At 45.0% G+C, this 13,359-nt stretch overlaps 1 protein-coding gene across 2 annotated transcripts in view; it reads right to left on the reverse strand.

Moving 5' to 3' along the window:
* hspg2 (heparan sulfate proteoglycan 2) overlaps positions 1 to 13,359 on the reverse strand; it is a 571,937-nt gene that overhangs the window by 170,064 nt on the left and 388,514 nt on the right. For both annotated transcript variants that reach the window (XM_038821731.1, XM_038821732.1), the window contains 2 exons: positions 12,463 to 12,576; positions 4,314 to 4,466 (listed from right to left, as the gene is read on the reverse strand). In XM_038821731.1, the coding sequence (XP_038677659.1) occupies positions 4,314 to 4,466; positions 12,463 to 12,576 (267 nt within the window). The remainder of the gene's footprint in view (positions 1 to 4,313; positions 4,467 to 12,462; positions 12,577 to 13,359) is intronic.

Genomic DNA, 13,359 nt, shown 5'->3' on the forward strand with positions numbered 1-13,359 from the left:
CCCCCCCCCCCCCCCCCCCCACCCCCCCACCCCCCACTCTTCTTCACAGGACAACTCTCTCACCCGAGAATGATCGGAGCTGTCTTTTGACATTGTGCCTAATGTTGGTACAACTTTTACGTTTTGGAGCTGTTGTTATGGGATTTTTCATTTTTTTGCTGGCAAGCAATTACAGAAATGACAAACCACTTCAAATTGTGTTTAAACTGTACCAAAAGATAGTCAAAGTGGTTGTGACATACCTACTGTATCCTGCTCAGCACGAGGTTTACTCAATTGTGTTTTTTTTCTCAAAAAATAGGTACCAAATCTAAATCGTCCATTCGTGACCCCCCTTGTCATGACAGTAGTTAGAATTATGCAAGCCAAATTCTTTGATGTGTCCACACATTGCAGTAAAACTTAATAATACCCCACAGAAAGATTCAAAATTAATGCCGAGCTTGGTTGTGAGTGGGATAAATTTAATGAGATCGCACAAAGCGTATGTGTCACAGAGACAGCAAGCAGCAACCTGCATGATACGGTCTATCTATCGCGCTGGCAATTGGCGCACGTTAAATGCACGACAGGTTTCCGGGTTGGCAGGTTTTCAAAATTCGATGTTACGGGCTTCAAATCCATGAGGGTTGCCACAGCAACACAAAACTGGGACAGGTTGTCCGAAGAGTGGAAGGAGGAATGCAGACAGTTCTGGTTACACAATTTAGTCGCACTATGGCAGACAGTGCACAAGATCAACAATGCTCATTCCCTTTTATAATGGCCACGCCAAATCTAATCAATCCAAAATGGACACCTAATCCCCGCTTATGCATTGCAGCGCCGCCCGACTGCACAAGAATTTTTCTGGAAATGTAGTGATAGGCCTGAGTAGTGATATTAGTAATGTTGTCTTGGCCTGGGCTGTCCATTAGCCCAGTGAAGCCTGCTTATCACATAATTATTACAATGAAGAAATAATGCTTTTTAATTTTACTTTGAATTGAAGAATGGAAGCAATTTTATTTCACATTTATCAAATTTGAGTGCCTAGAACAGAGGTTAGTTTAATTATCTGTTTAGACCCATTTCCCACATCTTACTTGGACTTTGTGCACTTTATTTATTTCAGCTCTGCTATCTATCTCCCAATCTACATCAAGGTCCGTTTGCCAATCACCCCGTGCTTGGTGACCAATGGTGGTTCCCAGGTCCACCTCAGATTTAAATTCCCTGTATTTTTGCATTTTGTATGGAGGCAAGGTGGCACAGTGGTTAGCCCCAAGCACTGCCTCATCGCGCTAGGGGCCTGGTATGATTCCGACCTTGGATGACTGTCTGCGTGGAGTTTGCATGTTCTCCCCATGTTTGCGTGGGTTTCCTCCGGTTTCCTCCCACAGTCCAAATATGAGCAGGTTAGGTGGATTGGCCATGATCAATGCATGGTGATTAGGGGGATAGGGTGGGGAAGTGGGCCTAGGCAGAGTGCTCTTCCGGAGGGTCAGTGCAGACTCGATGGGCCAAATGGCCTCCTTCTGCACTGTTGGGATTCACCCTCCTCTTCTCCAGCTGTACATCTCTCTCAGATCAGATCTCTGCGTTCCTCGGAATTTTGGCCTCTTGAGCAAACACCCGCTTCCTCCAGCCACCATTGGCAGTCAGCTACATTGGTACTTAGTTCTGGAAATCCATTCCTGAATTTCTCCCTCTCTCTACCTCGCTCTCTCCTCCTAGTAAGATGCTCTTTGGACAGGTTTTTGGTCACAGCATATATCTGTACATGGCTTGATGTCACATTTTGACTGATGACGCTCCTGTGAAGTGCCTTGGGATGTCTTCCTATTTCGAAAGGTGCTTTATCAATGCAGGATGTTGCTGTGTGCGTGGAGGTGAACAAATTCCCCGACTGGGTCAGAATTTGAGAGCTTGCCTTGGTTCCATGTATGAAACAAAGCTCTTCTTTGAAAAGAGTTAAATAGCGGACAGGCATAGGGCAACCGCTGTTGCTTTGATTTCCACACCACAGTGCCCCAAATGTTCTGCACCTCTGTCACACGGAATGCAGGACATGTCCTGCTCAGTGAAGCCAAGAAGGATAGGCTGCAGTCAAAGTCGGAGATCCTGTGGTACAAGTTACAGAAGATCAAATTCAGCCAAGAGACTGCAGACATCACTCTTGTGGCGAATCAGTGAATTAGTTTATTTTATGTTCCTTTGCAAACCCACTTAAGGCCAATTTGCTCCTAGCATTTGTTTAACATGTGAACTGGAAACGACAAACAGAATACTACTGAGTTCCCGTAATTGTTGACATAATCATGGTTTACAAAAAGGGGAGGGGGCGTTGAACACAACAAGAAATTCAGGACGTGAAGCTTCCATTATTTTCCCTCAAGTGGACAAATCCGAAAGAGAATAATTCCTCAAATTCCTTTGTGGTAAAATAAATACTACTATGTTCCTTGATTTATTGAGATTCTGTTTAAAGTTCCTGTGAACATCACCTGCAGCTCTTGGCTTGTTACTGATCCATTTCTTTACAAGTAATCTTTGGTGATTTGATAGTGAAAGGAACTTTAAGAGCAGATGCCCTTCATCGAGAATACCAATCTCTGGTCCTGCACATGTATGTCATCTATTGCATTAAGTCACTTGCTGGTGAAAATATAATCCGGCCTTTCTGTCTTACATCACAATTCATTCCCATGTCTTGGCCTCACTGCAGACGTGACATCTTTTTACAAGGTCATGGCTTTGAGAAGATGTCAAAGGCCAAGAGTGTGGTTGCTGCGGTACACAGTGACTACACCAAATTATTACAAGGATGGGACAATTGCAAAGTTTGCAGGTGATACAAAACTTGGAAGTTGAAGTGGACAGTGTAGAACCTCAAAAGGACATAGAGAAGTGGTGAAGTGGGCAGATAGGTGGCAGGTGAAGTTCACCGAGGAGAAGTGTGAGGTGATATATTTTGGTCGGAAGAACATAGAGAGACAATATAAAATAAGAGTAAAAATTCTTAAAGGGATGCAGGAACAGAGGGACTTGGGTGTATGTGTGCATCGATCATCGAAGGTGGCAGGACAGGTGGAAAGCATATAGTATTCTGGGCTTTATTAATAGGGGCAGAGTACAAGAGCAAGGAGGTTACGCTGAACTTACACAAGACACTAGTTAGATCGCAGCTGGACTATTGTGCACAGTTCTGTGTACCACACTATAGAAAAGATGCAAACACATTGGAGAGAGTTCAGAAGAGGTTTACAAGAATGGTTCCAGGGATGAGAAATTTCAGTTATGAGGATAGATCGGAGTAATTGGGACAGTTCTCCTTGGAGAGAAGAAGGCCAAGGGGAGATTCGATAGAAATATTCAAAATCATGAGGGGGCTGGACAGAGTAGATAAGGAGAAACTGTTCCCGCTCGTAAAAGGATTAAGATTGAGATGGCACAGATTTAAAGTGATTTTCAAAAGAAGCAAATGCGATGTGAGAAAAAACTTTTTCACACAGCAAGTGGTTGGGGCCTGGCATGTACTGCCTGGAAGTGTGGGGGAGATAGGTTTAATCGAGGCGTTCAAGATGACATTAGATGATTACTTAAATAGAAACAATGTGCAGGGGTAAGGCAGGGCAATAGCACAAAGTCATAATGCTTGATTGGAGAGTTGGTGCAGACATGAAGGGCCGAATGGTCTCATTCTGCGCTGTGCCAATTCTGTGATTCTGACAATGCACATTGATCGAGTGTGCAAATGTTGGATAATTCATTTGGGAATTGTGTCCATGATCTAGCTACACGGTGCACTTTCCAACTTTAGCACAGCAGCACATTCTTGGCTCAGTTGTCTACGACTGGAGTAATTTATAGGCAGTACCTTTTTAATATTTCATGAAATCCACAGTAAGCCTCAAGCAACGACTGTGAGCCACCAAATTTCCATTCAATGATGCTACTTCCTCCTCTCCCCTTGTAAATACAATGATTTCCATTAGCTTGTGTCTGCTGGGGGTCTCTGGGCTTTCAACGACTTCTCCAAGGTGCCACAGTTCACACAAGAACCTCATTAAGCCATAGAATGGAGATCAGAACGCAGATCAGAACACAAGAATCTGACCTGGATTCTCCCCTCCCTAGATCGCCGGCACCGATAAATCCGGTGCCCAGGGCATCTGTGATCTTCGCACAGACCAAGGATTAAAAAGGGTCCTTTCCTAGTTTGAGTACGGATCATTGTCCCAGGCCTTAGGAGGGCGAATCCATTAGCTGGCTGGGTTTCAGGGTGCGGCTAAGAAGAAGACACCTTGACTGAAATTTAATTTGTCTCTTACTCTGCACGTAGAGAATGGACGTGACCGTGTGATGTCCAGCGCCGTTCGAAGCTTTGCAGGTGTACTCGGCTTCATCTGAACGCTCCACAGCAACAATTCGAAGAAGTCCACCCTGAATTACTGCATTTGGTGAAATAATATTACCTTGGCCCCCTGAAACATAGAGGGGAGAAAAATAATCACATTTTGGGCAGTATTTTAGTCGCAGTGAAACTCTGAGATTGTACAATTTCGGAGATCATTATAGATTTAACAGGTTGGAATAGGTCAATATAATAATAATAATCGCAATTAAGTAGAAATTGCGCGTCCTCGCCCATTACAGAGATTGCCTATTTGTAGTCATGCTGTAATTACGCCCGCAGCCACCCATGGAGGCACTGCATCACCAACACTAGGACATAGAACATTCAGTTCAGCCCATCGAGTCTGCACCCACCTACTTACGTCCTCACTTCCACCCTATCCCCGCAACCCAATAACCCCTCCTAACCTTTCTTGGACACTAAGGGCAATTTATCATGGCCAATCCATTTAACCTGAACGTCTTTTGACTGTGGGAGGAAACCGGAGCACCCGGAGGAAACCCACGCAGACACGGGGAGAACGTGCAGACTCCACACAGTGACTCAGTGGGGAATTGAACCTGCGACCCTGGCGCCGTGAAGCCATAGTGCTATCCACTTGTGCTACCGTGCTGCCCACCTGACAAGGGTGTAATTACGGGCTGGGTCGCTGTTAGCACAACAAAATGGGCTTGCGGTGATTCAGCAGCCAATTTCCCACCACTTCTCATCTTCTTTCCACTAAAGTCTGCAGAATGGCAATTCAATCTCTTTTGGATAATCGTGTCCTGGTCTTATTAACACTTCTACTTGGTTTGCAATTAAAAACCTTGGCAATATTTTCCAAGGCAAAGGAAACTAAAAACTGGCTTCTGATTTGCTCGGAGCCAGTCCACACTGCTGGGGTGGCCTATCTTCCCTCTCACAGCGTGGATATAGGGATGTATAACTGAAATTATTTTCATCTTCTAAGGCCGATGGAAGGAGCACATTAGTCCCATCGACAGATTATGGCCTTTATCACCTTTTGCAATGCATTTTACATGGGAAATGACAAATCTGTGACACTGCACTATGACAATGATTTGGTAAATGATGTTTAGCAAAACTGGTGAATTTCTGGATGAGCCTCGAAGCTTGGATGTTAAGCGATCTCCAACTCACACTCTGGTTTGCCAGAACAAGGACATTTCCAGTAATTAACTTACCATTAGCGTCTACAAATTAATGTCACATATAACATTCCTCTTCCAGTATTCTAACAGGCATTGCTAATAGATAGCAAAGGTTTCTACAAATAAATAAAATGAAAAAGAGTAGCTTAGGTAAACATTTGTCCTATGGAGGATGAGAAGGGGGATTTAATAATGGGAAAAGAGGAAATGGCCGAGGCACTGAACAGGAATTTTGTGTCAGTCTTCACAGCGGAAGACATAAATACCATGCCAATAATTGTTGGCAAGGTGGCTATGGTAGGCGAGGACCTAGAAACGATCATCATCACTACGGAGGTAGTGTTGGGCAAGCTAATGGGGCTAAAAGTCGACAAGTCTCCTGGCCCTGATGGAATGAAATAACAAATGTGCTCATGGTAATTTAGCAACATTTGCTGGACTCTGGGGTGATTCCGACAGATTGGAAAACAGAAAATGTGACTTTACTGTTTAAAAAGGCGGTAGACAAAAGGCGGGTAACTATAGGCCGGTTAACTTAACTTCTGTCGTGGGGCAAATGCTTGAATCTGTCGTTAAGGAAGAAATAATGAGACATCTGGATAGAAATTGCCCCACTGGGCAGACGCAGCATGGGTTCATGAAAGGCAGGTCATGTTTGACTAATTTGGTGCAATTCTTTGAGGACATTATGAGCGTGGTGGACAATGGGGAACCGGTGGATGTTGTGTATCTGGATTTCCAGAAGGCAGTCGACTGCAGAAGAGCAGAAGGGTGCTGCCTAAGGTAAAGGTACATGGCGTTATGGGTAATGTATTAGCATGGACAGAGGATTGGTTAACTGACAGAAAGCAAAGATTGGGCATAAATGGGTATTTTTCTGGTTGGTGATAAGTGCTAGTGGTATGCCTCAGGGATTAGTGTTCGGTCCGCAATTGTTCACAATTTACATAGATGACCTGGAGTTGAGGCCAAGTGTAATGTATCAAAGTTCATAGATGACATTAAGATGAGTGGTAGAGACAAGCGTGCAGAGGACACAAAGACTGCAGCGGGATATCGATAGTTTAAGTGAGTGGGCAAAGGTCTGTCAGATGGAGTTCAATGTTGAAATATGTGAGGTCATCCGTGTTGGTAGGAGTAACAGCAAAATGGACAATTATTTAAATGGTATTAAATTGCAGCACGCTGCTGTCTAGAGGAACCTGGGTGTCCTTGTGCATGAATCGCAAAAAGTTAGTTTGCCGGTGCAGCAGGTAATTAAGAAGGCAAATGGAATTTTGTTCTTCATTGCGGACGGAGTTTAAAAGCAGGGAGGTTATGTTGCAGCTATATAGGGTACTGGTGAGGCCACACCTGGAGTACTGCGTATAGTTTTGGGTCTCCTTACTTGAGAAAGGATGTACTGGCACTGGAGGACGTGCAGAGAAGATTCATAGTTTGATTCCGGAGTTGACAGGATTAATTTATGAGTAGAGACTAAGTAGACTGGGACTATACTCATTGGAATTTAGAAGAATGAAGGCGATCTTATAGAAACATAAATTTATGAAGGGAATAGATGGGATAGAAGCAGGGAGGTTGTTTACACTGACGGGTGAAACTAGAACTGGGGGCCGTAGCCTTAAAATAAAGGGGAGCCGGGCAGCACGGTGGCCTAGTGGTTAGCACAACCGCCTCACGGCGCTGAGGTCCCAGGTTCGAACCCGGCTCTGGGTCACTGTCCGTGTGGAGTTTGCACATTCTCCCCGTGTCTGCGTGGGTTTCGCCCCACAACCCAAAAATGTGCAGAGTAGGTGGGTTGGCCACGCTAAATTGCCCCTTAATTGGAAAAAATAATTGGGTAATCTAAATTTATAAAAAAAAAAGGGGAGCCGATTAGGACTGAGTTGAGGAGGAACTTGTTCACCCAAAGGGTTGTAAATCTGTGGAATTCCCTGCCCAGTGAAGCAGCAGTTGAGGCTACCTCATTAAATGTTTTTAAGGAAAAGGTAGATAGAGAAATAAAAGGTTACGGTGAGCGGGCAAGTAAGTGGAGCTGAGACCACAAAAAGATCAGCGGATCTTATTGAATGGCAGAGCAGGCTCGAGGGGCCAGATGGCCTACTCCTGCTACTAGTTCTTATGTTCTTATAGCAGTCAGATGGGCTGAAGTGTCTTGTCCATAAGAAGTGTTTATACAAGCATAAAGCTCCTTGGAAGTGGCTGTTCAAGCTTCATTGTAAATTGAGGAATGTTCAAAAGCTTTCACCCAAATTTCTAAAGTGTGTACTATCAGATTCAGACAAAATTAGGGAGGCTTGAATGGCTGATGTGGGGTCAGTTTGTGCTCCTGACATTGAGCATGCATTTCCCAGATATTACTCAGTTGCATTTGTGATGTGGTCAAGAGTTGGTCTGGAAACTTTTAGTTTGTTTGGTGTTTGTAAAATTACTGTGTCTGATGATTTTTTTAAGAGTCTGTGTTACAGAATGTTTCACTCAAGTGAAGGCAGCATTGTGTTTATAATACCAAAGAATGCTTTGATGATTAGTCCAATTGCAACTAAAGAAAGATGACTGGCTTTCATCTTGGGAACATGCATGATTTCCTGAAACAAAATTGGTCACAATTTGGGTATTTCAAAGCATCATGTGTGGTTGTAATACTGGTTTTCAGTCCCATCTCAATAGCCCCAGGAGGAACTTTCCACACATCTTTCAGATTGATAAGATGCAGTTTCAAAATAAAAATACGAATTAGGATCAGGAGTAGGTCACTCGGCCCCTCGAGCCTGCTCTCCCATTCAATAAGTTTGTGGCCGATCTGATTGTAACTTCAATTCCTGCCGACCCCTTATAACCTTGCATCCCCTTGTGAAACAAGGATCAATCGAACGCTGCGTTAAAAATATTCAAAGTCATCTCTAACTGCCCTTTGAGGAAGAGCGTTCCAGAGGCTCTCAACCCTTTGAGAAACAAATTCTCCCCGTCTAGGTCTTAAATGGACAATCCCTTATTTTCAAACCGTGACTCCTAGTTCTAGATTCTGCCACAAGAGGAAATATGGAGCAGAATTCTCCGACCCCCCGCAGGGTCAGGGAATCGCCCGGGGCCTTCGTAATTCCCGCCCCCGCCGTGGGTGGAATTCTCCACCACCTGGGAATCGGCGGGGGTGGGAATTGTGCCCCGCCAGTTGGCGGGCCCCCCACGGCGGTCGGCGGGCCCCCAGCGGCGATTCTCCGGCCCGTGTTGGGCCGAAGTCCCGCCGCTGTCAGGCCTCGCCTGCCGACGTGGTTTAAACCACCTCTGGTGCCGGCAGGAGCAGGCGGCGCGAGCGGGCCCCGGGGTGATGGGACCCCGAGGGGTGCCCCCATGGTGGCCTGGCCCGCGATCGGGGACCACTGATCGGCGGGCGGGCCTGTGCCATGGGGGCACTCTTTTTCTTCCGCCGTCGCCACGGCCTCCACATGGTGGAGGCGGAAGAGACCCCCTCCACCGCGCATGCGCCGGTGGTGACGTCAGCGGCCGCTGACACTCCAGCGCATGCGTGGACTCACGCCAGTCGGCATGGCACCAAAGGCCGTTGGCACCAGTCGGCGGAGCAGGAGCCACTCCGGCGCGGGCCTAGCCCCTAAAGGTGCGGAGAATTCTGCACCTTTGTGGAGGCCCGACGCCGGAGTGGTTGGCGCCACTCCGGGATCCTCCGCCCCGCCGGGTAGGGGAGAATACCACCTATGCTCTCCACATCCATCCTGCCAAGATCCCCCAAGATTTAAAAGGTTTCGATCAAGTCACCTCTTACATTTCTAAACTCTAGTGGATACAATCTACCCTGTCCAGTCTTTCCTCGTATTAGCCTAGCAAACTCCTTACAGATACTTGTGTGAGAGAAACTGTTTGGCACCTGGTTTGCCCCCCTTTTTTTTGGATTTTCAGTGCTGAAATGATGGGAGCTGAAAATGGTGAATGACACAACTCAAAAGTGCTTAATCGGCTGTAATGCACTTGGGACTTCCTGAGGACGTTAAAGGTGCTAGATAATGGCAAGTTCTTTCTTAAACCTGAGCACCTCCTCATTAACTGCGAAGGTTTCAGCTACTACGCTGTCAGTTTGATTCTGTGGGACTGTTGAGTCTTGTGGTCTTATTGCATCTGGACCTTTGTCAGAATTTTGTAGAGTCTGGTTTATTGTGTGTGGAGCTTTCGCATTTACCAATTGCAGAAAGCCACAGAGTAGTCTATGAACAAGCTGAGTAAAAGGAGCAGCACTGGGTAATTCGAATTACCCGAGAGAGACTGTAACATGTTGGCCTAAACTCTCCCTCAGCATTTTCCTTGGAACGATGAGAACCAGCACATGTATGAAAAATATTGAAGATAAAAGAAAATTACTGCGGATGCTGGAATCTGAAACAAAAACAGAAAATACTGGACAATCTCAGCAGGACTGACACTATCTGTGGAGAGAGAAGGGAGCTAACATTTTGAGCCTGGATGACTCTTTGTCAAAGCTATATTGGAGAGACTAAATGCAGACTTGGTCACCGTTTCGCAAAACACCTTTGGCCCATCGTAAGCAGGACCTAGACCTTCCTGTCACTTGCCATTTCAACTCACCATCTGGCTCTCATGTCCACATGTCCATCCTCGGTCTGCTGCAATGTTCCAGTGAAGCCCAACGCAAACTGGAGGAACAGCGCCTCATCTTCCGATTGGGCATGTTACAGCCTTCTCGACTTGTTGAATAATTTCAGACTGTGAACTCGCTCCTCCACCTTCACCCCATTTTTATTTCTATCTATTTATTTTCATTTCTTCCATTGATCTGTTTTCCCTCACATTTGTCCCCCCATCCCACTCGAGCCAGCTGACACAAAGAGTCATCCAGATTCGAAACGTTAGCTCCCTTCTCTCTCCACAGCTGCTGTCAGACTTGCTGAGATTTTCCAGTATTTTCCATTTTTGTTTGTGAAAAATATTGAAGTTTATTAAAACAAAGTCTCCACTTGAGTGATGAAACTTGAGCCTCACTTGGCCGTGGGGATAAGAGGATTAGAAGAGATCTGTACAAGTCCGAAGGCTAATGGCTTTCCTTTCCTTTAATATCCTCTGCAAATACTCCTCACCTCCCCTCCTCCAGAAGATGGGGCTCAGCTCTGAATATTGAATAGGTGTATCCTATCTTATCCAATTAGCCGAGTCCTGGTTGGTACGAAAGAGAAATCAACAGTCAGTACTGGAGCTGAAATCTCTTTTAAAACCAGCCTTCTCCCGGGTTAAGAACAAAGTTTGAGGTTGACATTGTAGGGAATGGTTGTGTACGTGGCTTGTAATGGATTCCCAAACCTGGGAACACGAGTTCAAATACCATCGCGGCACAGGATGAGAACTGAAACACACTTTAAAGAAGAATCTGAAATAGAGGATGCAGTGGTTAGCATTGTTGCCTCATGGCGCCGAGGACCCGGGTTCGATCCCGGCCTCAGGTTACTATCTGTGTGGGGTTTGCACATTCTCCCCGTGTCTGCGTGGGTCTCACCCCCAAAACCCTTAAGGTGTGCAGGGTAGGTGGAATGGCCACACTAAATTGCCCCTTAATTGGAAAAAAAAGAATTGGGCACATTAAATAATAATAAAAAAAGAATCTGGAAATAAAAGTCGGTGGTCATAAAGCTAAAGTCCATTGGGGAAGGAAACCTGCTGTCTGAATCCTATTTATCCTATATTTCATTCCGGCCCCACACCAATGCAATTGATACTTGAACGGCTTTTGAAGTAGTCAAGCAGACCATTTAGTTACATAAATGCTGTTCTTCTCAGCAACACTCATATCCCAGATATGCCTTTTGAAAAAAGCTTTTGTGTGGGACTCTGCAGTGAATTCTACCTCATGAACTTGGACAGCTTGGATTGGGAATTATGTTTCAGAGGCTCAACGGCTTCTCAGACGTCATTGCTTTTACCATCTGCAGCTTACTCAGACACTTTGATATTTTAGTCACCACATGTTCTCTAAGCAACAGCACTCAAAAAGGCAAAACCCAAAGTCTTTGTTACCGTGCTGGGAGCACGATGAGAAAATCTCAGAATCCAGCATTACTCCCATCTTGATCTTTTTAGATAATATCTTCATTTCAGAATCACTCCTCAATCTAAGTTTTGAATTTGCGTCTCAGTTAAGAATCCAATATCCCAGCATTACAGCCAATTCCTTTTATATTAGCGATGGTCCCAGCACAGGAGAAGGCCATTTAGCCCATTGAGGCTCTGCCAGCCCTCTGCAACAGCAATTCAGCCCACCCTTTCTACAGAGCCCTGTACATTTTTTCTCTTCAGTTGCCTGTCTAATTCAGTTTTGAAAGCCACAATTTAATCTGTCTCCGCCACACTGTTAGGCACTGCATTTTCGATCCCAACCACTCGCTGTGTAAAAAAAGTGTTTCCTCATTTCATCCCTTCGTTCTTTTGCCAATCACTTTAAGCCTTGTTCACAACACCTCTGCTAACAGGAACAGTTTCTCCCTTTCTATTCTGCCCAGACTCCTCGTGCATTTGACCATCTCCATCAAATCTCCTCTCAACCTCTGAGGAGAACAACCCCAGAATTTCCTTTTCATTGGAAATATTCTCATCAATCTTTCTGCTCCCTCTCTAATGCCTCCACATTCCCCACTAAAGCAAGGTGCCCAGAAATGGGCACAATACTCCAGTTGTGGCTAGACTGGTGTTTTATGCAGGTTCACCATAATTTCCTTGCTCTCGTGCTTTATTTTATCCTACTTTTAGGGCACATAACTTCAACCACACTCCTCATATTGATGCAATCTACTGTTCTGGAAAACAAAGTCAGTTTTGAAAGACGACTAACAATAGACCAATTATTACAATACAGTACCAAACGACCCGTGTAAATTTGTTGAAATAACATACCGAACCATTCCAAGGTTGGAGGTGGATTCCCAGTCGCAGTGCATCGAAATTCTGCCGTCTGTCCCTTCTTGACTGTTAGGATCTGAGGTTCAACTTTCGCTACAGGTACTGTTGCTATGGCAAGGCAAAACACAATTTTATTCTACTTAAATATTTTAATAACATCACATCTGTCGAGGCCCTTTGGGATTGCTTGAAAGCGTATAGAATCTCTTCTCCAAAACTCCATTGTCTAGGAGAGCCAGCAAATGAGTAATCAAGTAAATCCTTGAAGTGAGTGAACAACAGGTTTCCAATAGTAAAAATAAACTCGGTGGAAGACCATTTGAAAAGCACACATTTTTAAAACCAGGCATTATCACACTGGAGTGCAGTGGTTGAGAAGTACACACTGAGACAGTAACTGTCTCTGGTTTACAGATGTATCAAATGAAGCCCAACATCTGCGCGCGCACACACACACACTTCGACTCAATGTGAGTTGATACCATTTACACTAACAGCGATGCAATAAGTTGACTCTTGGGGCTAAGTGGGAACAATATGCTGTGTAAGACTGCCAACCTTATTGGGACAGCAACTCAGAAATCAAACTGATGCTGGATCCAAGATTTGGAGGCTTTCGGACTATTCAAATCCTCCTTATCATGCGTCCACCTGTCATTGGATCCACAGGTTCCTTCACTAAGAACAGGAAATAAAAGTGTTTGTCATCGAGTATCCGATGCAACTCCCTTTTAAGATTCAGCCTCACCAAGACCTTCGACACGTCACTTGCGCCGAGGAGGGACAAGTGAGACCACCATTTTTCAAAATCACTTTTGTTTCTTTCAAGAAACACAGTTCACAGAAACGTGCACTGATTCTGAAAGATTCTGAGCTGGGAAAAAAAACCTT

The sequence above is a fragment of the Scyliorhinus canicula genome, chromosome 16, assembly GCF_902713615.1.
Source record: "Scyliorhinus canicula chromosome 16, sScyCan1.1, whole genome shotgun sequence".
In the NCBI taxonomy this organism is placed as follows: Eukaryota; Metazoa; Chordata; class Chondrichthyes; order Carcharhiniformes; family Scyliorhinidae; genus Scyliorhinus; species Scyliorhinus canicula.